Source organism: Aotus nancymaae, unplaced genomic scaffold (genome assembly GCF_030222135.1).
Source record: "Aotus nancymaae isolate 86718 unplaced genomic scaffold, 86718_ANA_hifiasm-v0.15.2.pri h1tg000004l, whole genome shotgun sequence".
Lineage (NCBI taxonomy): Eukaryota > Metazoa > Chordata > Mammalia > Primates > Aotidae > Aotus > Aotus nancymaae.
In genome coordinates this window covers 46,021,311-46,045,818 of record NW_026988415.1, presented here as the reverse complement: position 1 = coordinate 46,045,818, position 24,508 = coordinate 46,021,311, and the positions used below count along the sequence as shown (strand labels likewise).

Sequence of the window (24,508 nt, the reverse complement as noted above, 5' to 3'; positions counted from 1 at the left end):
AAACTCATTATATTTTTCATGTTTAAAAATACCTTTTTCAGCTGAATGTGGTGGCTCACTCCTGTAATCCCAGCACTTTGGGAGGCTGAGGCAGGTGGACCACATGAGGTCAGGAGTTTGAGACTAGCCTGCCAACATGGTGAAACCCTGTCTCTACCAAAAAATACAAAAATTAGCCAGATGTAGTGGCACATGCCTGTAGTCCCAGCTACTCGGGAGGCTGAGGCAAGAGAATCGCTTGAACCCAGGAGATGGAGGTTGCAATGAGCTGATATCATAGTACTGCACTGCAGCCTGAGTGGCAGTGACACAGCAAAACTGTCTCTGTAATCCCAGCACTTTGCGAGGCCAAGGCGGGTGGATCACGCGGTCAAGAGATCGAGACCATCCTGGCCAACATGGTGAAACCCCATCTCTACTAAAAATATAAAAATTAGCTGGGTGTTGTGGCACATGCCTGTAGTCCCAGCTACTCAGGAGGCTGAGGCAGAAGACTCACTTGAATCTAGGAGGTAGAGGGTGCAGTGAGCTGAGATCGCACCACTGTACTCCAGCCTGGCAACAGAGCAAGACTCCAACTCAAAAAAAAAAAAAAAACTCAGTCTCAAAAAAAACCCCACAAATATATAGATATATAATATAATATATCTAAACATATATATGAATATATGTGTATGTACATATACATGTTTTTCCTAGCTCTTTCCACTGAAAAGCCTAGAAGCAATGACAACTCAAGAGCAAAAAATACCTTTAGCACCCAGGCTTTGGTCTTTCAGTACCATTTCCCACTGAAAGGAGACAGAGTCCTTTGGAGAAATTGCTATCCAGGTCGGGGTCAGTAAATGTATGAGATGAGCCCAGGATATCTTGCAGCAGAAAGTAAGGAAGCTATCAAAGATTACTGGAATTCTGCCAAAAAAACAAGGAACCAACTTGGAGGGGATTCTACTGGCCGATGATAAGACAGTTTGTGCATAAAAATAATGAAGGGACATCTGGTTTTGACTCAGGCATGTTAAGAGTGGCATTGACGTCCTTACAAAAAATTAAAAGCCAAGGTCACTAAAAATGACAGTGTAGATAGTTCCAGGGTTCTGTCCTCCATAAAGGTAACTAATAAGCTGTCAAACTGTCAGAAGCAACTTTCACAATACTCTGGAATCTAGTCAAAAATTTACACCAATGACGGGAAAGCTTAATAAGGAAAGAAGTTGCTACGTTGTAATAACTGAAGACTTTGGCATTTAAAATTGCCTGTCTGCTATCCCTTACTCACCAGATCAGTGGCAGCTATGAAATGGCAGCCTACATTCTTGGTGCAAGTAGCTTTTGCTAGGGGAAACAACACAGACCTATTCTCAAAGAATTATGGATGTGTATTTTGAACTGTTTGGTGGCTCCCTGAAGGAAGGGTCCAAGGGCTTGCCTTTTTTTTTTTTTTTTTTCAACTGGCTTGAAATGTTCCAAGGTCTGGGGCAGCTTACTTTGAGGATTTGCCAAAAGCATTTCAAGTCAAAGGTACTGATCACAGCAGCCTTGGCAAGAGATTGCAGTTGGGACTAGCAATAGACAGACTGAAAAGCATAGGAAGGAGGAGGCTGGGAAAGGAGATACCTAGGGGAATAAAGGATTTCAAAAGCTCCCACCTAAACCAAAAAAACGAGAAGGCCATGCACATGCCCAGGGTTGAACACATGCTCTGTAAAGGTTGGAGAGAACCTTAAGCTTTCACTGGTGGCTAACCATCAGACTCCACACAAGCAGGACATGAAGCCCGAGGCACTGTTGCAAATATGTTGGCAAAGCATTGAAGGAATACCCCTCAAAAAAGAGCCAATCGACAAGGCCTAGAAGAGCATTATCTTCTTTTTCTCTTTTCTCTTTTTTTTTTTCCGACTCGTGGAACTAAGAAGAAAATTTCATCAAAACACTTGCTGACCACTAGGCTAATGGAACACAGACTTCATTGTCACATGTAGCAAAGAAATCAGACTTTAACAAGTAGTTTAGAAAAGTCACTGAACAAGGCCGGGCGCGGTGGCTCAAGCCTGTAATCTCAGCACTTTGGGAGGCTGAGGTGGGTGGATCACGAGGTCAAGAGATCGAGACCATCCTGGTCAACATGGTGAAACCCCGTCTCTACTAAAAATACAAAAATTAGCTGGGCACGGTGGCGCGTGCCTGTAATCCCAGCTACTCAAGAGGCTGAGGCAGGAGAATTGCCTGAACCCAGGAGGCGGAGGTTGCGGTGAGCCGAGATCGCGCCATTGCACTCCAGCCTGGGTAACAAGAGCGAAACTCCGTCTAAAAAAAAAAAAAAAAAAAAAAAAAAAAAAAAAAAAAAAAAAAAGAAAAGTCACTGAACAAACAAACAACAATCCACAACAAGCAGAAACAAAATCCTGCCATGGAGAAGAATCTGAGTTCCAGAGTTCCAACTTTTAATACTCAAAATATCCAGTTTGCAACAAAAAAATTATGAAGCATGCAAAGAAATAAGAAAGCATGGCCCATACATATACAAGAATAAAGAAATGAATGAAACTGCTCCCGTGGAAGCACAGGCAGTGTAATTACTAGCAAAAGATTTTAAATAAACTGTCTTAAGAGAATACTAAGAACAGGCCAGGCACAGTGGCTCTTGCCTGTAATCCCAGCAGTTTGGGAGGCCAAGGAAGGCGGATCACTTGAGGCTAGGAGTTCCAGACCAGCCTGGCCAATATGGTGACACCCTATCTCTACTAAAAATACAAAAACTAGCTGGGCATGGTGGCTAGTGCCTCTAGTACCAGCTACTCAAGAGGCTGATGCAGGAGGGTCCCTGGAGCCTGGGTGGCAGCAGATACAGTGAGCCGAGATCATGCCACTGCACTCCAGCCTGGGTGTCAGAGTGAGATCTTGTCTCAAAAAAGAAAGAGAGAAATTGAGAAAGCCCATCCAACTTGAAAAGCAAAAAGTAAAATTATTCACAGATAACTTGATCTTATATATGGAAACTCCTAAAGAATCCACAAAAATAATTACAGCTAATAAACAAATTAAATAGTTACAGGTTACAAGATCAGCATAAAAATTCAGTTGTGTTTCTATGCATTAGAAGCAATGTAAAAGTAAAATTAAGAAAACAATTTCATTTCCGATAGCATCAAAAATAATAAATACATAGGAGTAAATTAAACCAAGGAAGGGCAAGACTTGTATAATGCAAATTATAAAACATTGTGGAGAGAAATTAAAGAAGACCTAAATCAATTGAAAAATATCCCACATTTATTAATTGGAAGATTTAATATTGTTTTAAGATGATAATACTACTCAAAGTGATATATGGATTCAATGCAATCCCTGTCAAAATCTTAGCCATCATTTTTGCAGAAATGGAAAAGATGATTGTAAATTTTAAATGGAATTGCAAAGGACTCTAAATAGACGAAATAATCTTGGAGAAGAAAAATAAAACTGAAGGATTTGGCCGGGCATGGTGGCTTACGCCTGTAATCCCAGGATTTTGGGAGGCCAAGATGGGCGGATCACCTGAGGTCAGGAGTTTGAGACTAACCTGTCCCACATGGTGAAACCCCATTTCTACTAAAAATACAAAAATTAGCCAGGTGTGGCACACGCCTGTAATCCCAGCTACTTGGGACGCTAAGGCAGAAGAATCGTTTGAACCCAGGAGATGGAGGTTGCAGTGAGCTGAGATCACACCACTGCACTCTAGCCTGGGCAACAGAGAGAGACTCCATCTCAAAAAAAAGAAAAAGAAAAAACCAGAAAGACTTACACATTACAAAGCTAGAGTAATAAAACCAATGTGGTACTGGTATAAGGGTAGACATGGAGATCACTGGAATAGAATTGAGAGTCCAGAAATAAACCCATATATGGTCAAATGATTTATTTACTAAAGTGAAATTTATACACCATAAAAGTATCAATTTTAAAGTGTACAATTCCATTACATTTAGTACCTTCACAATGTTATGCAACATGCAGTTCAACCTGACGGACCCCCGTTAGCATTTTTGTAGAGCAAGGCTATGGTCAACTGATTTTTGCTTAGGTTGCCAAAACTGTTCAATGAGTAAAAAATAGTCTGCTCAACACATGTTACTAGAACAACTACACATCCGCATGCAAAAGAATGAAGGTGAAACCCTTTCTCATACCACACAGAAAAATTAACTCAAAATGAATCAAAGATCTAAATGTGAAAGCTAAAACCATAGAACTGTTAAGAGAGAACTCTTAGAAGGGGTAAATCTTCATGACCTTGGACTTGGTGAGCGAAAGCATAAGCAAAAAAAGAAAAAAATGTAAAAACTGGAATTCATCAAAATAAAAAACTTTAATGCCTCAGAGAATACAATAAAGAAAGCCAAAAGACAACCTACTGCATTAGAAAAAATCTTTGCAAATCATATATCTGATAAGCTTCTAGCATCCAGAATATTTAAAAAACTCTTACAACTAAACAACAAAATGACAAACAGCTCAATTTTAAAAATGGAAAAAGACTTGAATAGACATTTTCCTAAGAAGATACACAAATGGCCAAAAAGCACATGAAAAGATGCTCAACATCATTAGGCATTAGGGAAATGCAAATCAAAATCACAATGAGATACCATTTCATACAAGCTAGGATTTTTATAATTTTTTAAAAGTCATAAAATTAGAAAGTGTTAGCAGAGGATGTGGAGAAATTGAAACCGTCCTACATTGCTGGTGAGAATGTAAAGTAATACGGCTGCTTTGGAAAACAGTCTGGCAGTTCCTCAAAAGCTAAATATAGAGTTGACATATGACCCTGCAATTCCACTTCTAGGTACGTACCCAAGAAAAATGAAATGATATATTCACACAAGACCTTGTACATAAATGTTCATAGTAACATTATTCATAGTGATACATGAGTTAAAGAAAAATTATTTAGGCAGATAGTGAGGGTAAGGAAGTTTTCAGTAAAGTTTCCCTTTTAATAAAAAGCAGCCCCCAAATCATTTCTTTTCTAACAAAAAGCAGCCTGTAAAATCGAGCTGTAGACGTAGACAAGCAAGTTGGAAGTTTTCACAGGTGAATGCTGGCAGCTGTTCCAATAGGAAATTGCTACCTGGGGGCTAGGCATGCTCAACTTGGTGGCTCCATCTTTCCTTCTCCTTGCCAACCATGTGTGTAGTAGGGAGCAGACAACATGGCGCTGGACAAGTAGAAAACTCATTTGAACAACAAAAAGATTAGGGTGGAATGGGCAGCTTCTTGACGTGCTATGTAAATGTCACACCTGGTCCAACCAATCTTTGGGCCCTATGTAAATCAAACACCGCCTCCTCAAGCCTGTCTATAAAACCCTGTAACTGCCCAGAAGTCCCACTGGGATGTCCCACTGGGATGCCCGTCTGTCTCACAGGAGGGAGCTATTCTTTCTCTTTCTTTTGCTTATTAAACTGCTGCTCCTAAACCCACTTCTTGTGTGTCTGTGTACTGAATTTCCTTAGTGTGAGATGACAAACTTCAAGTATTTAGCCCAGACAAGGGCACTGCTTCAATAGTAGCCAAAAAAGTGAAACAACCCTTATGTCCATTAACTGATGAATAAACACAATTTTATATTATATCCATACAATGTAATATTATTCAGCCATAACAAAGAATGAAGTACTGATACATGCTACAACATGGCTGGGCCTTGAAAACATGCTATGTGAAAGAAGTCAGGTACAAAAAGTCATATGTTGTACGATTCCATTTATGTGAAGTGTCCATATTAGGTTAATTCAATGAGAGAATATTACAGATTACCACTGGCTGGTGGAAGAGGAAGATGGATAGTGAGTGTTTAATGAGTATGGTGTTTCCTTTTCTTGCAAAAATATTCTGGAACAAGATAGAGGTGATAGTTGCACAATATTTTCAGTGTACTAAAAGCCACTAAATTGTACACTTTAAAATGGTTAAAATGGTGAATTTTGTTATGTGCATTTTACCTTAATAAAAAATAATAAAAATTAAAAAGCTGAAGAACAAGACCATTGTCTTTTCTTGGACCAATCAGAGAACTCAGGTCTTAGGGCAAACCACCAGTTTGAAATCCAGAGAGATTGGTGCTCCCAGGGAGATAAAGGGCCTGAGATTTGTTTCCCTGGAGCAGAAACCACAAGCAAGTTACCATAAGCAGGAAAAAACATTAACGCCAGAAATTTTGGTGAATTGCTGGGGGTCAAGATTAAGCTAGCACAGGATTAAGAAGTTTCTGCAGGTCACAGTCATAGGGATTTCCCACATTCTGCAAGCTTTTTCTCCAGGAACCCCACCAGACTCTTACAGGGAACACTGGGGTAAATTCAGAAAAAGTTCATCCCCTTTCTCTTTACTCCACACTGTGAACTGGCAGGGGGAGGTGAAGAGAGACCCATTGAGTAAACTGCCCAGGCCCTTCTCCCTTAATCTCAGGAAGAACATTGCCAGGGGGCAACAGTGAAATTCCATACCAGATAGGAGAAGAGAACTCCACCTCTTCCTGCTCCTCCCCCTACTCCAGCCCCACTCCAGTCTTCATATCTCACCTAAGGAAAGAGAAAGAGACAGAGAAAGATAAAGAGAGAAAAGTCTCAAACTACTGGGTAGAGGGCTTCAAAGACATAGATGTGCAATGTATCAGCCAGGGAAAGAACTACAAGGAGTGAGGGGAAGCTCAACACCTGAAAGAGACAGAAACACTTATGAAAGGCCATACCCCAGAGACATTGGCCCATCATGTACTCCATAGGTGTGACAGTTAATTTTATGTGTCAACTTGACTGGGCCATGGGATGCCTAGATATTTGGTCAAATATGATTCTGGTGTTCTTGGGAGGGCTTTTTTCAGGGGGGATGAAATGAACCTTTAAATAAATAGACTAAGTAAAGTGGACTGCCCTTCCTAATGCAACATCTGATCAGTTTAAAGCCTGAATGAAACAAAAAGCCTGGCCCTCACTCAAGTAAAAGAGAATTTCTCTGCATGCCTGAATGCCTTTGTATTGGGGTATTGGCTTTTTCCTGCCTTTGGATTCAAAGAGAAACACTGGCTCTTCCTGAGTCTCTCAAGCCTGCTGGCCTTCAGACTGAAAGTAATTTATTGGTTCTTCTGGTTCTCAGGCCTTCAGACTCATGCTGGAACTAAACCATGGGCTCTCCCAGGTCTCTAGCTTGCCTACTGACCCTGTGGATATTGGAATTTGTCAGCCTCCATAATCACATGAGCTAATTCCTTATATTAAATCCTTTTCCATATATAATTTTTTTTTTTATTGGTTCTGTTTTTCTGGAAAACCCTAAGTAATACAATGGGTCTAGGAAACTCAGAGACCACCAAGGATGATAAATACCAAAAAGCCACATACAAGGCATATCATATTCAAATAGTAGAAAACTAAAGACAAAGAGAAAATCTTAAGGCAGTAGAGAAAATAAAAAAACACCTTACCGCTGGGCGCGGTGGCTCAAGCCTGTAATCCCAGCACTTTGGGAGGCCGAGATGGGTGGATCACGAGGTCAAGAGATCAAGACCATCCTGGTCAACATGGTGAAACCCCGTCTCTACTAAAAATACAAAAAATTAGCTGGGCATAGTGGCGCGTGCCTGTAATCCCAGGTACTCAGGAGGCTGAGGCAGGAGAATTGCCTGAACCCAGGAGGCGGAGGTTGTGGTGAGCCGAGATCGCGCCATTGCACTCCAGCCTGGGTAACAAGAGCGAAACTCCGTCTCAAAAAAAAACAAAAAAAAAAGGAAGAAAGAAAATAGGTACCTTAGCCGGGCACGGTGGCTCACGCCTGTAATCCCAGCACTTTGGGAGGCTGAGGCAGGAGAATTGCCTGAACCCAGGAGGCGGAGGTTGCGGTGAGCCGAGATCGCGCCATTGCACTCCAAGCTGGGTAACAAGAGCGAAACTCCATCTCAAAAAAAAAAAAAAACCACCTACCTACAGAGGAACGAAATAAGAATTACATCAGAAACCATGTAAAGAAAATACCACCTGTTCCCCAAAAACCTACTGAAATAAAAAAAAAGAAAGTAAACAAGGGGGGAAAAGAAACCAAGAAAATGGTGAATTGAATAATTTAAAGTGTTGAAAGAAAATAACTGCCAACCTAGAATTCTACATCCAGAGAAAATATCCTTTAAAAGTGAAGGAGAATTCCAATTATCCAACATTATGGAAGTTCGAGACCTGCCTGACCAACATGGTGAAACCCTGTCTCTACTAAAAATACAAAATTAGCTGGGCGTGGTGGCACATGCCTGTAATACCAGCTACTTGGGAGGCTGAAACAGGAGAATTGTTTGAACCCGGGAGGTGGAGGTTGCGGTAAGCCAAGACTGTGCCATTGTATTACAGCTTTGGCAATACCAAGAGCGAAGCTCCATCGGGGGAAAAAAAAAAAAAGATATCACATTTTGGATGATAAAATACACTCAACACATTTAAAAGAATAGAAATCATACTATTTCTACTTCATACTATACTGAGAAATGCATTCTCAGACCAAAAAGAAATTAAGCTAAAAATCAGTAACAGAAAGATAGCTGAAAAGTTCCCAGATATTTGGAAATTAAACAATACAGTTCTAAATAACTCACAGGTCAAAGAATAAGAAATTAAATCATATTTTTAACTAAATGAAAATTTAAATACATCTCAAAATTTGTGGAATGGGGTAAAAGCAGTGCTAAGGGGGAAAAATTATGGCATTAAATGCATATATTAGAAATGAAGAAAGACCTAAAATCAATAACCTAAGTTCCAGTTTAGGAAACAACTCTATGCCCATACTTTTGATAATTAAGATAATTCTACCAAACATTTGGGGGAAAAATGATACCAACTCCCTCTAACCTTTCCCAGAAAGTGGAAAAAAATGAAACAATTCCTAACTTATTTTATGAGGCCAGCATTACCGTAATACCAAGTCCAGACAAAAACATTACAAGAAAACAACAGACAAATACCTCTCATGAACATAGATGCAAAAATTCTTAACAAAATATTAGCAAATTTAATCCAACAATATATAAAAAGGATAATATATCAAGAACAAGTGGGATTTATCCCAAGAATGAAAGTCTGTTCCATCATTTATAAATCAATTAATGTAATTCATCATATTAACAAACTAAATAGAAACCATATGATCCGATTAATAGATACAGAAAAAACTGACAAAATCAAAATCTAACATCCATTCATAATAAAAATGCTTGACAAACTAGGAATAGAGGAGAATTTCCTCAACTTGATAAAGAATATATATTTTAAAAAAATAAAAACCTACAACTAACATCATACTTCACAGTGAGAAACTTGGAGCTTTCTGCTAAGATCAGAAACAAGGCAAAAAACAAAAAAACAAACAACAACAACAAAAGGCAAGAATGTTTCATTTCAGCACTGCATTCCAACTTATTGGAAGTCCTAACTAATGCAATAAATCAAGAAAAGAATATAAAATGCATATGGATTGGGAAGAAAGAAATAAAAGTGTCTTTGTAGTGAACGTAATTGTCTATGTAGAAAATCTGAAATAATTGACAAAAAAATCCTACCGGAACTGGAACTAATAAACAATTATAGCAGAGGTGCAGGATACAAGATTAACGTACAAAAGTCAACTGTTTTCCTATATACCAGCAATGAACAAAAAGAATTTGAAATTTAAAGGGCTGAGTGCAGTGGCTCACGCCTGTAATCCCAGCACTTTGGGAGGCCGAGGCGGGTGGATCACGAGGTCAAGAGATCGAGACCAGCCTGGTCAACATGGTGAAACCCCGTCTCTACTAAAAATACAAAAAATTAGCTGGGCATGGTGGCACGTACCTGTAATCCCAGCTACTCAGGAGGCTGAGGCAGGAGAATTGCCTGAACCCAGGAGGCAGAGGTTGCGGTGAGCCGAGATCGTGCCATTGCACTCCAGCCTGGGTAACAAGAGCAAAAACTCCGTCTCAAAAAAAAAAAAAAAAATAGAAATTTAAAACACATTATCAAGGAGCATGATTGCTGGATTGTATGGTAAGAGTACATTTAGTTTTGTAAGAAACTACCAAAGCTGTCTTCCAAACTGGCTGTACCATTTTTATTCCCACCTTCAATGAATTAGAGTTCCTGTTGCTCTACACCCTCATCAGCATTTGGTATTATCAGTGTTTTGGATTTTGGCCATTCTAACAGGTGTGTAGTAGTTTTTATTTGCAATTCCTTAATGACATATGATGTCATATATCTTTTCATGTGCAATTTTACATTAGCACCTCCAAAAATAAAATACTTAAATATAAATTTAACAAAATATGTACAAGTTCTATATAAAGAAAACTACAAAACTTGGATGAAATATATTAAATAAGAACTAAATCAATGAAGAAATAGTTCATGTTCATGGACAAGAAGAATCAATATTGTCAAGCTGTCAGTTCTTTCCAACTTCTTCTACAGCTTGAATGCAATTTCAATCAAAATTTCAGCAAATTATTTTGTGGGTATTGATAAACTGATTCTAAAGTATTTATGGAGAGGCAAAAGACCCAGAATAGCCAACTTGATATTGAACAGGAAGAACGAAGAGGTTGACACTACCCAATTTCAAGACTTACTGTAAAACTACAGTAATCAAGACTGTGTGGTATTGGTGAAAGGGTAGACATATAGATCAATGGGACAGTAGAGACAGCCGAGAAATAGACTCATGTAAATCGTCAATTGATGTTTGGTAAAGGAGAAAATGCAATACCATGGATCAAAGACGATCTTTTCAACAAATAGTACTGGAATAACCAGACATACGCATGCAAAAAAAAAAAAAAAAAAAAAAAAAAAGAACATCCAGACCTAACAACACTCTTTAAAAAATTAACTCAAAATGGATCAGAGACTTAAATGTAAAACACAAAATGATAAAACTCCTAGAAGATAACATAGGAAAAGGCCAGGCTTGGTGGCTCACGCCTGTAATCCCAGCACTTTGGGAGGCCGAGGCGGGTGGATCACGAGGTCAAGAGATCGAGACCATCCTGGTCAACATGGTGAAACCCCGTCTCTATTAAAAATACGAAAAATTAGCTGGGCATTGTGGCGCGTGCCTGTAATCCCAGCTACTCAGGAGGCTGAGGCAGGAGAATTGCCTGAACCCAGGAGGCGGAGGTTGCGGTGAGCCGAGATTGTGCCATTGCACTCCAGCCTGGGTAACTAGAGCGAAACTCCGTCTCAAAAAAAAAAAAAAAAAAGAAAGAAAAAAAAAGAAAAACCACCCATTTTGCAATTCCTTAATGAAATCATAGATCTAGGCAATGATTAGTAGGTAAAAAGCTGAGAAAGATCTTTGTAATGGGGGGATACACTGGCATCACCTGAACCCACTGGTCAATATTAGCATCAATCTAAACAAGATATGCAGACTTAATGTACCTCATAATGTGATGCAGTAGGAAGTACATAGCACTGTCAGTTATCCTTGTCTAAAAATTGTTTCATGAGTGTTTTTTTTTTTTTTTTTTTTGAGACGGAGTGTCGCTCTTGTTACCCAGGCTGGAGTGCAATGGCGCGATCTCGGCTCACCGCAACCTCCGCCTCCTGGGTTCAGGCAATTCTCCTGCCTCAGCCTCCTGAATAGCTGGGATTACAGGCACGCGCCACCATGCCCGGCTAATTTTTTGTATTAGTAGAGACGGGGTTTCACCATGTTGACCAGGATGGTCTCGATCTCTTGACCTCGTGATCCACCCGCCTCGGCCTCCCAAAGTGCTGGGATTACAGGCTTGAGCCACCGCGCCCGGCAGCTTCAACTTTTTTATATGAAAAAGAGAGATAGCATCTACCTCACAGAGTCACTGTGATGATAAAATGAATCTATATAAATGATTCAAGATGGCCCTTGGTATCTCATACGCACTCAAGAGATGATAGCCCCCTTCCTTCAAAGGCACCTATCTATAACTAGCCTTGTACTTCTAGTTAGTTGAAGGAAGCAAGTCTCTATCTTCAGCCAGATCTTAAACTTGTTGAGGGCACACACTGCGTGTGAATCATTTTCATATGTATTTACTTTTAAAGCAATATATCTTCATGATTACAAATATCATGTAAATTTATACAAAATCTAAATGTTGCAAAACACTAAACACAGGAGAAATCTAGTAATCTCTCTCACTTTCCCAAACAGAGAACTGCTGAAAAGATCTTGAAACATTTTCCTCTAACCCCACCCCCATATTGTTGGTTTTGTATTTTACAAAAATGGGATCATTGTTAACATATGATTCTCAAAATAATTCTAAAACAAAGAAGCATACATTTCATACAGAGAATTCATATGTATCAAAGATTTATTTAACTCATTGAGGAGGAAACCAGTAAGATGGTAGCCAACTCAAAAGAGGATATGAAAACTAGTATTTTATATATAGTCAGTAAAAAAAACCAAAGGAATACTAAAATAAGATTGCTAAATTAGAATCAAAGCTGGTTAATGTTCTACAGGGCAATAAGAACCAAAATAGTGGTGTCTTTTAAAAATAATTTAATAAACATATAGTTTACTACATAGTTTTATTTCTATAAAGATACATTTAAAATTACAATTTTAGGCCAGGTGCAGTGGCTCATGCCTGTAATCCCAGCACTCTGGGAGGCCGAGGTGGGCAGATCACGAGGTCAGGAGTTCGAGACCAGCCTGACCAACATGGTGAAACCCCATCTCTACTAAAAAAAAAAAAAAAAAAAAATTACAATTTTAGAGCTAAGACAGTTCTATTCAATCGTCACTATTAACATAATTGTCTGTTTCATCCAATAATGTTATATTCCATGTTTTTCTTTTTAAAAAGATCATTTTATAGAGCAGTTTTAGGTTCACAGCTAAACTGAGAGGAAGGCAGAAAGATTTTCTATATATCCCCGCCCCCCACAAGTACATAGCCTCCTTCTTCGTCAACATCCCTCATCAGAGTAGTGCATTTGTTGCAATTGATGAAGATACATTGACACATGAATGTCACCCAAAGTCCATAGTTTACATTAGGGTTCACTCATGATGTTGTACATTCTATGGATTTGGACAAATATGTAATGATATGTACCTACCAATGTAGTATTATACAGAGTATTTTCACTGCCCTAAAAATCCTCTGTGCTCCACTTATTCATCCCTCTCCTTCTCCCTGTGGTGTCTTCTTTAGGTGGACAGAAAACGATGTCACTGCATCTTGCCAGTTTTTCAGAATTGTAAAATGACTGGACTCTCATCAATTGTGTTAAATTGCAATTCTCTAGACCTAGAGAGTCAGATGACCCTCAGAGAGGCCTGTTAAAAAATGATCTTAACATGACATTAAAGCATCAACTAGTCATCTTTCCTTTTGTATTAGTTTCCTAGTGCTGCTGTAACAAATTACCGAAAACTAGGTGGCTTAAAACAACACACATTTATTCTCTCAACAGTTCTGGAGATCAGAAGGTAGAACTCTGTTTCACAAGGCTGAAGTCAACATGTCAGCAGGGTCATATTCCTTCTGGAGTTTCTATGAGAGAATGTTTCATTGCTTTTTCCAGCTTCTGGAGCTGCTTTCTTGCATTCTTTGGTTTGTGGCCTCTTCCTCCATCTTTAAAACCAACAGCATGGCATCTTCAAATCTCTCTGCCTCTATCTTCACATCACCTTCTCTCTTATAAGGATCCTTGTGATTACATCAAGCACACCTGGATAATTCAAGGTAATCTCCCTATTTTAAGGTACACTGATTTGCAACCTTAATTCCCCCAGCCATGTAACACAACATATTCACAGGTTCTGAGGAGCAGGACATGAAGATTTTAAGGGAGGTGCGGGGGAGGAGTCATTATTCTTCCCCTCACTCTTGCTTCCAAATTTTGAATGATTCTTTATAGCCTCATCTTATGCATTTTATTCTTCAACTTGCTTTTGTCACTTTTAACATTTTTCTTTTTAATTTTTGAGACAGGGTCTTGCTGTGTCACCCAGTCTGGGATGCAGTGGTGCGATCATGGTTCACTGCAGCCTCAATCTCCTGAGCTCAAGTGATCCTCCCACCTCAGCCTCCCAAGTAGCTGGGACTACGGGGGTATACCCCACCATGCCTGGCTGATTTTTCTTTTTCTTTTTAGTAGAGTTGAGGTCTCATTCTGTTGCCCAGGCTGATCTCAGATTCCTAAGTTCAAACAATCCTCCTACCTAAGCCTCCCAAAGTGCTGGGATTATAGGCATGAACCACCACGCCTGGCCTGTCTCTTATCTTTTCATTCAGCACATACTGTATACAGCTATCCCATTCCTCTTAATGGCTAGGTAGTATTTCAGTTATGAAATTGTTAGAGTTCAGTCATTTTCCCATAGATGGAAATTTAAGTTACCAGTTTTTCAACATTATAAATAGTGGGGCCATTAACACCCCTATGCATAACTCTTTGTGTAATTGTGACTATGTTTCCATAGGAAAATTTTCTGGAGGTTAAAATTCTGAAAACAATGTTTGTCAATTTAATTTTCACAAATATTATAACAAATCACCTTTCAAAATGTACATCAATATCTCACACTCATACCAATAACGTGTGAGAGTACCTGTTTATCTCCCACATCGCTTACACTAGGTATATGGAATTCATTTTTAAGTCTTTCAGGATCTATACAGCACTTTGAGATATCCATATAGGTTTTCGTGGCAAAAAATAAAAGCTTAATCCTTGGTGAATTGAAAGATAAAACAATGCAAATCCACGTGTGCAACTCAGAGGGCTTATCCTAACAATGATGCATCGGTGAACAGATAATGTGTGTAAATGTGCTTTTCATATTATAAAGTGCTATTCAGAGAATTATTTTCATGCGTGGAGTGTGTGTGTGTGTGTGTGTGTGTGTGTGTGTGTGTTTTGTTTTGTTTTGTTTTGTTTTTGAGATGGAGCCTCACTCTGTAGCCCAACCTGGAGTGTAGTGGTGCGATCTCGGCTCACTACAACCTTTGCCTCCCGAGCTCAAGAGATTCTTGTGCCTCAGCCTCCCTAGTAGTTGTGACTACAGGTGTGCGCCACCGTGCTTGGTTAATTTTTTTGTATTTTAGTAGAGACAGGGTTTCACCATGTTGCCCAGGATGGTCTCAAGCTCTTGAGCTCAGGTGATCCACCCGCCTTGGCCTCCCAAAGTGCTGGGATTACAGGCGTGAGCTACTGCACCTGGCCGAAATGTGTTTCTTTTCATACCTAGTTCACATATCTCACGCAGGTTGGCCTCACTACTTTCCAGTTTCACATGGTGTATGTTCTTTTGCCAAGACTCAACATATTTCCACTGTACACCCCAGGGGCTCTAAGGTCTAAAGTGTGTAACTGATTGTGCCAATTCTTCAGGAGGAAAGACATAAGATTATGGACATATGTGTCCTCTGAAGACAGTAAGAAAGCCCAATAGCAAAGGCTTCAGAGAACAAGGCTTCAGAGAACCACCTTGAGTAGGTAAGTATTTCACAGGGTCCAGAGTCAGCTGATTTTGTACTAAAGAATTTCTTAGATATAGAACCCCATGGGCTTAGATGGAAAGTCCTGGTGAGAACCCTACCCCACAGATGCCTGCCTCACCCTCACCCTGGAAGGTGACAATAAACTCTGTAATGTTAAGGACCATAACCAAATGAGGTGCAAGCATGAAGGGGTTAGCTGAAAGGGCACTGAAGGTTGACCTATGCTCTAGGGAGGGGCATTATTCTCTACAGTCCACTTCTCTTGGTTTGCTCTAGAACTAGAAACCAGCTTCTCAGCAGGAGTAAGAACAGTGCTAGCAGGAGAAAGTGGATGGAAATGGGCTTCAGCACTGGTCTGATTGGTTGTTCCTGGAGTCAGAGTTCATAGATACCTTAACAGGAACTGCTCTCTCCAGTTTTCTTCCCACAACCATGGTTTGAAAGGTGTGTAAGGAGGGGCATACAGGAGTTAACGTTCTGAAACTAGAAAAGAAATGGGCCCCTCTATCATCCTTCTCCTCACTTTCCCAGTACAAATCTACAAGTGCATGTGAGCATACACTCAGCTTTCATCCCAGGCTTTTTAGGACTTCTCTCTGTAGAGAGAATTCAGTGGTGCCTCCTGATAAGGAGTGTTTAGGAGGAAACATTGTTTGGTATGAACCCGGCCATAGCTCAGAAAATACTGCTGAAACTGCTAACACATTAAAATGCTTTCACAAAGGACCTAAGAGAACTTAGAGGCTTGTGCTATGATGAAGAGTGTAAGCTCTGGAGCCTGAGGGCATAGGACTGAATCCTGTCTCTGACACTAGCTATGACCTTGGACAGGCCTCTTAACCTTCCTATGCCTTAGAATCATCTGTACAATGGGAGGTAACAATACCTACCTCATAAGGATTGTCATGAGGATTGAATGAAATAATGCATATAGGTCGGGCGCAGTGGCTCACACCTGTAATCCCAGCACTTTGGGAGACCGAGGTGGGTGGATCACCTGAGGTCAGGAGTTCAAGACCAGCCTGGCCAACATGGTGAAACCCTGTCTCTACTAAAAATACAAAAATCAGCTGGTCATGATGGTGGGTGCCTGTAATCCCAGCTACTTGGAAGGTTAAGGCAAGAGAATTGCTTGAACCTGGGAGGCGGAGGTTGCAGTGAGCTGAGATCATGCCATTACACTCCAGCCTGGGCGATAGAGTGAGACTCCATCTCAAAAAAAAAAAATGCATATAAAGCACCAGTACCATGCCAGGAATATAGTAAGTGCTCATAAATATAAGCTACTATTTAGTTCTCTCACAGTGCCTCACAGTCCTATGCCCATAGTCTTCAAAGTTCTTGCAGAGCAAATAAAATTGAAAACTATTATTTTATTTCTTTTTCTAACATGTGAATTTCCCAATACTTAGCCTACCAAATTTCCAATAATATGAGAATAGCTGTTCTTACAATGGCCTACTTCTTTTCCCCAAACTTCATAGTTCTGCCTGCCTTTTCCAGAAACCATTTGCTGGCCCTATCTCTGCCTCCTCTCCACTCAGCAAGACTTGTCTCTACACATGTACCCTATGTTGCTTTAAGGTTTCAGAGAGTACTGCGCAGTGTCAGCTCGTAAGGCGCTCAGACCCAAAAATTGTGAGCATTTTCACACTCCAGGGGCTGCTACTGGTGGCTCTGCAGCAGTCACCATGCTACAGAACGAATATATTAAATTACACCATAAACGCTATGGATATCATTTGGATTACCATGAGAAAAAAAGGAAGAAGGAAAGCCAAGAGGCTCATGAACATTCAAAGAAGGCAAAGAAAATGACTGGTCTGAAGGCTAAGCTTTACCATAAATAGCACCATGCTGAGAAAGTACAAATGAAAAAGATTCTCAAGATGCATGAAAAGAGAAATACCAAACAAAAGAATGATGAAAAGACTCCACAGGGAGCAGTACCTGCCTATCTGCTGAACTGAGAGGGACAATATCGAGCTAAAGTACTTTCCAATACGATTAAACAGAAACGAAAAGAGAAGGCGGGAAAATGCGAAGTCCCTCTGCCTACAGTCTGTGCCCGGGGAGAAACAGAAGTATTAAAAGTTATTAAAATAGGAAAGAGAAAGAAGGCATAGAAGAGGATGGTTACTAAAGTCTGCTTTGTTTGAGATGGCTTTACAAGAGAACCATCTAAATATGAAAGATTCATCAGGCTAATGGCTTGCATTTCAAAAAAGCCCATGTAAACACATCATGAACTGAAAGCCACCTTTTGCCTACCAATACTTGGTGTAAAGAAGAATCCTTCATTTCCACTGTATACAACTTTGGGTGTTATTATCAAATGTACTGTCACGGAGGTAAATGTGAGCAAATTGGACCTTGTGATGCAAGGAGGCAAAGTTATTTGGGGAAAATATGCCCGGGTTACCAACAATCCTGAAAATGAAGGATGTATAAATGCAATCTTACTGGTTTGACAGCAATTTCATATATAATTATTGAGGACTACACACCAATTGAAAAAACTGCCATTACTGTGATGTTTCTGAATACTACCAAACAGCCTTGCATCTCTGCAATCATCAAAGGATCTATTTATTAAATTGTAAACATTAAAATGGTTTTTTAAAAAAGATTTCACAGAATAAAAAGAGAGTAGTCAATTTTAAGTGTTTGCAAATGGACGGGAGCATATGCCCTGCCCCACTACCATATTTCACAATTCCGTCTTCTGTCTATCTCGAGGATTTTTGCAGAACAAAAAGGCCACCATCTATAGCAAGTTCTAAGGGTTCATTTACATAATGTATCACTAGAGTCTTTTCTCCATGGGTGAGGGCAGCAGGTTTTTCAGGTCAGAAGCTGCTCCACACCCCTAAACTGCCTGCATTCCCAGGATGTTACGTCACTGAGGAAGTTGGGGAGGACACAAGGAAGGAAAATTTTGCCTGGTCCAGTACTGAGGCACACTTTTTGCCTTGTGTAGCTCCATTCTATCTCGAATTGACCTGCCTAGGTCAGTGTGTGCCTGTACGTTTTAATAGCACCACTCCTTAAGTAGCTGAGTCACATGGCTTTTATGGACCAAATTACTGTTCCATGCTGCTCCTGCTCTTATTTGAGGGCACGGTAAATATTGGGGAGAAATTGTTGCTTGAATTCCAAAGAAGTGATGCACTCTTCTGGAGGTCTGATAGATTATTTCTTTCAGGTTCACCTTGAATAACATAGTTAGAAGACAGCAGGTAAGCTTTATATGACAATAACCTATGTCTCTTCATTATGAAAAATGGAATGAGGGAGTTGGGGTTGAAAACAGGAGCTCTCCACTGCTTCAAAGCAAGTCCATACACTCTCCCACATATTAAGTATACAATCCTTTTAGCCCCAAACAGTGGCTAAGGGAAAACCATGCTAGCCATACCAAGAAATATGATAACTGTGGTTAATAGCCCTGCTACTTAGAAGAGAGAGCTCTCTCAACATAATGTCCTGACATTTGATAAGAGGTGGGGATATGACTAATGGTAAATTCTTAGCACGCTACCAAGAATAAAATTGGATGAGGATGGGAAGTCCTAGGTCAGATTGTTCACAATTTCCTGAAGTACTGTGGTGGGCACAACTGGTACACACTATTGGGAGTTCTTGTAATTTTCCTAGTCTATGAGGGGCAAGCATTAGTTGGGTAAATGCTGGGACATTTGGTCCCAGTAGGCAGTGGCCACAGTAACTTCAATCCCCTGGTTACCTCAGAGGTAGCTGGCTGACATTCCTATTGAAATACCCAACTGATATGAGATGTAAACATTGAGATATAGGAGAAAAGGAGACATGCATTCATCCACTGGGGGTATAGGAACGAACAGAGGGTTGATAAACATATGCTCCTTTTTTTTTTTTTTTTTTTTTTAGACGGAGTTTCGCTCTTGTTACCCAGGCTGGAATACAATGGCGCGATCTCGGCTCACCACAACCTCCGCCTCCTGGGTTCAGGCAATTCTCCTGCCTCAGCCTCCTGAGTAGCTGAGATTACAGGCACGCGCCACCATGCCCAGCTAATTTTTTTGTATATTTAGTAGAGACGGGGTTTCACCATGTTGGCCAGGATGGTCTCAATCTCTTGACCTCATGATCCACCCACCTCGGCCTCCCAAAGTGCTGGGGTTACAGGCATGAGCCACTGCGCCCGGCCCCCATATGCTCCTTATTATACAGTAAAATCCTGGCCGGGTGAGGTGGCTCACACCTGTGATTTCAGCACTTTGGGAGGCCAAGGTGGGTGGACAACTTGAGGTCAGGAATTCAAGACCAGCCTGGCCAACATGGTGAAACCTCATCTCTACTAAAAATCTAAAAATTAGCCAGGCATGGTGGCAGGCGTCTGTAATCCCAGCTACTTGGGAGGCTGAGGCAGGAGAATCGCTTGAACCCAGGAGGCAGAGGTCACAGTGAGCCAAGATCACGCCACCACACTGGTCTGGGTGACAGAGCGAGACTTTGTCTCAAAAAGGAAAAAAAAAAAAAAAGGAAAATCCTGTAGGCAGAAACCAGTACTGATAGTGATTTAATGTGATCTTGTTTCCCTCCTCTGCCTTCACGCTACCTTGGAGTGTTAGCCACTCATCTCAATCCATCATTATCTTCTCTCTCCCCTAAACACACAGACACACAGACACACAGACACACACAGACACACACACACACACACACACACACACACACACAAATGAAATACTCAGGACAACAGTAGACACAAAGCAGTCTTCATTTCTTCCACACATCAGAAACATTGTCAATTACAGTTCAACTTCTCTGAGGTCCACATCAAGTACTAAAATACCAAGAGCACAGAAAAGCTGGTTTGGAGGAAATCTCTGCTCATGAGGCAGTTAAGTGAGAGGTTTCACTCAACGATTCCACTAGACAAGCTGGAGGCCTATGCAGGTCCCTGAGAAAAAGAGTCATTTTGGCTTATGCCCTGAAGGAATCCCACTCTGCACTTTCTCCTCAGAGTGTGCCTATGAAGTGCCTCTGCTGAATGACCACTAGTAAAATCCTAACAGAGAGCTAATTTGTTTGGGGAGCAATTCTTTTAATAGTGGAGATTTTCTTCTCAGACAGAGCTTCTCATTGGAATTAAAAAGACTCCAGCCACACTGACAGTTGCAGGTTCCACATCAGTCAGACTGTTACCTGGGAGGTACCCTTAACTGGTAAGCTGTCATATCTTCTGATCAGTCAGGATATATTCTAGTGGGACTCTGGGACTTCAGCTCAGCCCAGGTAAGCTCAGAAAGGCATCAAGCAAATGAGCAGAGCGAGAAGGTCACTTTAGAAAGCCTAAAGTGCTTGAAGGCAAGTTATTCCAATTGACCTGGTAAGAAGGGTGTGAATGGTATTTCTGACCCTTCCAACTATATAGTGGATACCTCCTGTGTCCAAACATAGTGGCAACTCTTAAGAAAATAAAACCTAATTGGGAGTTGCTCTTTCTTCTGATAGGCTTAACAGAAAAGTCAAGACAATGCCATTAGCCTCATCCTTTCCTTCAATTTCATAGTTGTTCTTGGCAACTCCCAACCCATCCTAAAATACCGAGAAAATAGAATCAGACAACACTTTGCCTTGCTTCAGCCTCATAGGGTGGCTCTGTGTTCTCAACCCTGGTCCGAGGGTGCCGGTGGCAGCAGATACAGTGGAGGTAGTCCACTACATTATGGGTGAAGAGTGAGCGCAATGGATGCAAGTACTGGAAGAAAAGGAGCATGAAGCCAATGGAAATCAGATAAGCAATAATGAGCTGCAAGGCAATCATAGAATGACAGTAATTCAGTAACACTTTCACTCCAAAGAACTTAAAAACCAAAACCATGATCACATTCTCTACCAACCTCACACTATAGTGCAGGCCCATATGTCCCCAGTTCTGCCCTTTGTCGACGAGATCTCTGTCTGCCAACCTCAACTGCAAAGCTGACCAGCAAGAGAAGTTGATGCCAGCATAGAGGATGGTGATTGAAATCAGCACCACCAGAGTGCCGACCCGGCTGAAGTTTTTCTCAATGTTATTGGGCATCTGGGCACCACTCCTCCAGAACTTAATCCAAGGTTCAAAGAGGATGATCAGGAAGTTGAGCACTAGGAAGGGCACAGCCTTCAATTTCAAAGTGGCTGAGAAGAGCACCAGAATCAGGAGGCGGGAAGTGATCTCCAGTGTCCGCCAGATGGTGATGCAAAGGACTTCTAGTGGCCCAAGGCGAATCTTGTAGTCATCGTACTTGATCTGGATAGCCAACATATTGCAAAGGGTAGCCCCATAGGTGACTGATACCAGGGAAAAGACCATTAGCACAACTGTTAAAAAAACAAAAACACAATCAGTTAATGTTAGTGATGAAGGCTATACTTATAACCCAGAGGTCCAGAGAGATGATAGGTGAGACGTGAGAGCTCCAGTGAAGAGCAAATGAACATATGATCACAGCTATATGAAAAAAAATAGCATGAATTTGAACAGACTTTTTCCAAAGGTGGCATATAAATGGCCAACAGGTATATGAAAAGGTGTTCAACATCACTAATCATCACAAAAATACAAATCAAAAGTGCAATGAGATATCATCTTGCACCTGTTAGAATAGCTATTATTTAAAAAAAATAATAAGCGTTGGCGAGGATGTGAGAAAAAGGACCCTTTTACACTGTTTTTGGGAACATAAATTGATACAGCCATTATAGAAAACAGTATGGAGGTTCTCCAAAAAAATTAAAAACAGAACTGCCATATGATCAAATAACCTTACTGCTGGGTGTATACCTAAAGGAAATCAGTATCTCAAAGAGGTATCTGCACTCCCATGTTCATTGTAGTATTATTCTCAATAGCCAAGATATGGAAACAAACTTAGTATCTGTTGACAGATGAATGAATAAAGAAAATCTGACATGTGTGTATATATATACAACAGATTATTATTCAACCATAAAATGAAGAAAACTCCACCATCTGTGACAACACAGATGAACCTAGAGGACATTACGCTAAGTGAAATGAGCTAGGCACAGAAAGAAAAATACTGCATTTTCTTACTTATATGTGGAATCTAAAAAAGTCGAACTCCTATAAACAGAGTAGAATAGGTGGTTACCAGGGGATGGGGGTTTAGGGAAAGGAAGGATTTTGATCAACGGCTGCAAACTTAGACTTATAAGATGAGTAAGTTTCAGAGCTCTAATGTACAACATGATGACTATGACAATAATGTATTGTATACTTGAAATTTTTAAAGAGAGTGGATCTTGGTTTTACCACACATACACACAGACACACATACATACATAAATGGTAACTATGTGAGGTGATGAATCTGTTAATTAGCTTGGTTGCGGTAATCATTTCACAATATACATACATCAAAACATCACATTGTACACCTTGAATATATACAGTAAAACAAAATAAATGCAAAAAAATGGAAAAAAATGAACCAAAATATCTTTTAGTGTGTGCGATAATTTGATATCAGTTTTAGAAATCTTTTTCTCACTGGGCACAGTGGCTCATGCCTATAATCCTAGTACTTTGGGAGGACAAAGGGGTCAGATTGCCTGAGCTCAGGGGTTCAAGACCAACCTGGGCAACACAGTGAAACCCTGTCTCTACTAAAATACAGAAAATTAGCCAGGCATGGCAGCATGCACCTGTAGTACCAGCTAGCTACTCAGGAGGCTGAGGCAGAAGAACTGCTTGCACCTTGGAGGCAGAAGTTGCAGTGAGCCGAGATCACGCCACTGCACTCAGTGACAAAGTGAGACTCCATCACCAAAAAAACAAAAAATCTTTTTCTCTGAAGTTCTCTATTTTCTAAATTTCCCATGATGAACATATGCTGTAACACTTTAATAATTATATAAATATACAAACTAAACTTCTTTAAAATGCATGGGTCTTAGAACATTGAAAAGTCACTAACATGAGAAGAGTACATATAAAGGTATCAGGCAGACTTTGTTGATGAAGCAGGCTTCAGAGCAAACATTGAATAAGGCAGAAAGAACTCTATTTGAAAAAATCCAGTCTTAGGAGACTCATAGAGAATGCCCTTGCTAATAGAAGTCCCTTCTTTGATGTATACCTTCTTTGAGGAACTAACATTGTTTGTGTGTGTTTCTAGAACACTTAACTCCAGTGACATATCAAAATGTGTATTGAAAATTCCATGAAGGCACAGAGGACCATGTCTATTTTGTTCACTGCTGTATGCCAGAGCCTAACACATTACCTGGAACATAGTAGGTGCTCAATAAATGTCTGTGGAATTAATGAAGACTTCTGAGATCAGAGAGGTGCATAAATTGCCTAATTAGATTGGGCGGGGTGACTCATGCCTGTAATCCCAGCACATTGGGAGACCAAGGCAGGTGGATCACGTGAGGTTAGGAGTTTGAGACCAGCCTGGCCAACATGGTGAAACACCATCTCTACTAAAAATACAAATATTAGTCAGACATGGTGGTGTGTGCCTATAATATAAGCTACCCCAGAGGCTGAGGCAGGAGAATCACTTGAACCTGAGAGGCAGAGGTTACAGTGGGCCAAGATTGTATTGCTGCACTCCAGCCTGGGCAACAGAGTGAGACTCTGTCTCAAAAAGAAAAAAAAAATAGCCAGGCATGGTGGCGTGCCTGTAATCCCAGCTGCTCAGGAGGCTGAGGCACGAGAATCACTTGAACCCAGGAGGCGGAGGTTGCAGTGAGTTGAGATCGCCCCACTGCACTCCAGCCTGAGTGACAGAGTGAGATTCTTTCTCAAAAAGAAAAAAACCCTAATTAGAAATCCTTGGCAGTGACTTACGCCTGTAATCCCAGAACTTTGGGAGGCTGAGGTGGGTGGATCACCTGAGGTCAGGAGTTCGAGACCAGCATAACCAACGTGGTGAAACCCCGTCTCTACTAAAAATACAAAAATTAGCTGAGCGTGGTGGTGCATGCCTATAATCCCAA

The 24,508-nt window shown here is 40.6% G+C and overlaps 1 protein-coding gene and 1 pseudogene across 2 annotated transcripts in view; one reads left to right on the top strand and one right to left on the bottom strand.

Annotated features, from left to right (window-relative positions):
- Positions 1-17,199: 17,199 nt before the first annotated feature.
- Positions 17,200-17,979, top strand: LOC135268216 (ribosome biogenesis protein NSA2 homolog; annotated as a pseudogene).
- Positions 17,980-19,928: 1,949 nt separating this feature from the next.
- Positions 19,929-24,508, bottom strand: part of XKRX (XK related X-linked) — a 32,327-nt gene continuing 27,747 nt past the window's right edge. For both annotated transcript variants that reach the window (XM_064362606.1, XM_021666671.2), the window contains exon 3: positions 19,929-21,859. In XM_064362606.1, coding sequence (XP_064218676.1) covers positions 21,114-21,859 — 746 coding nt within the window. In that variant the 3' untranslated portion in view covers positions 19,929-21,113. The remainder of the gene's footprint in view (positions 21,860-24,508) is intronic.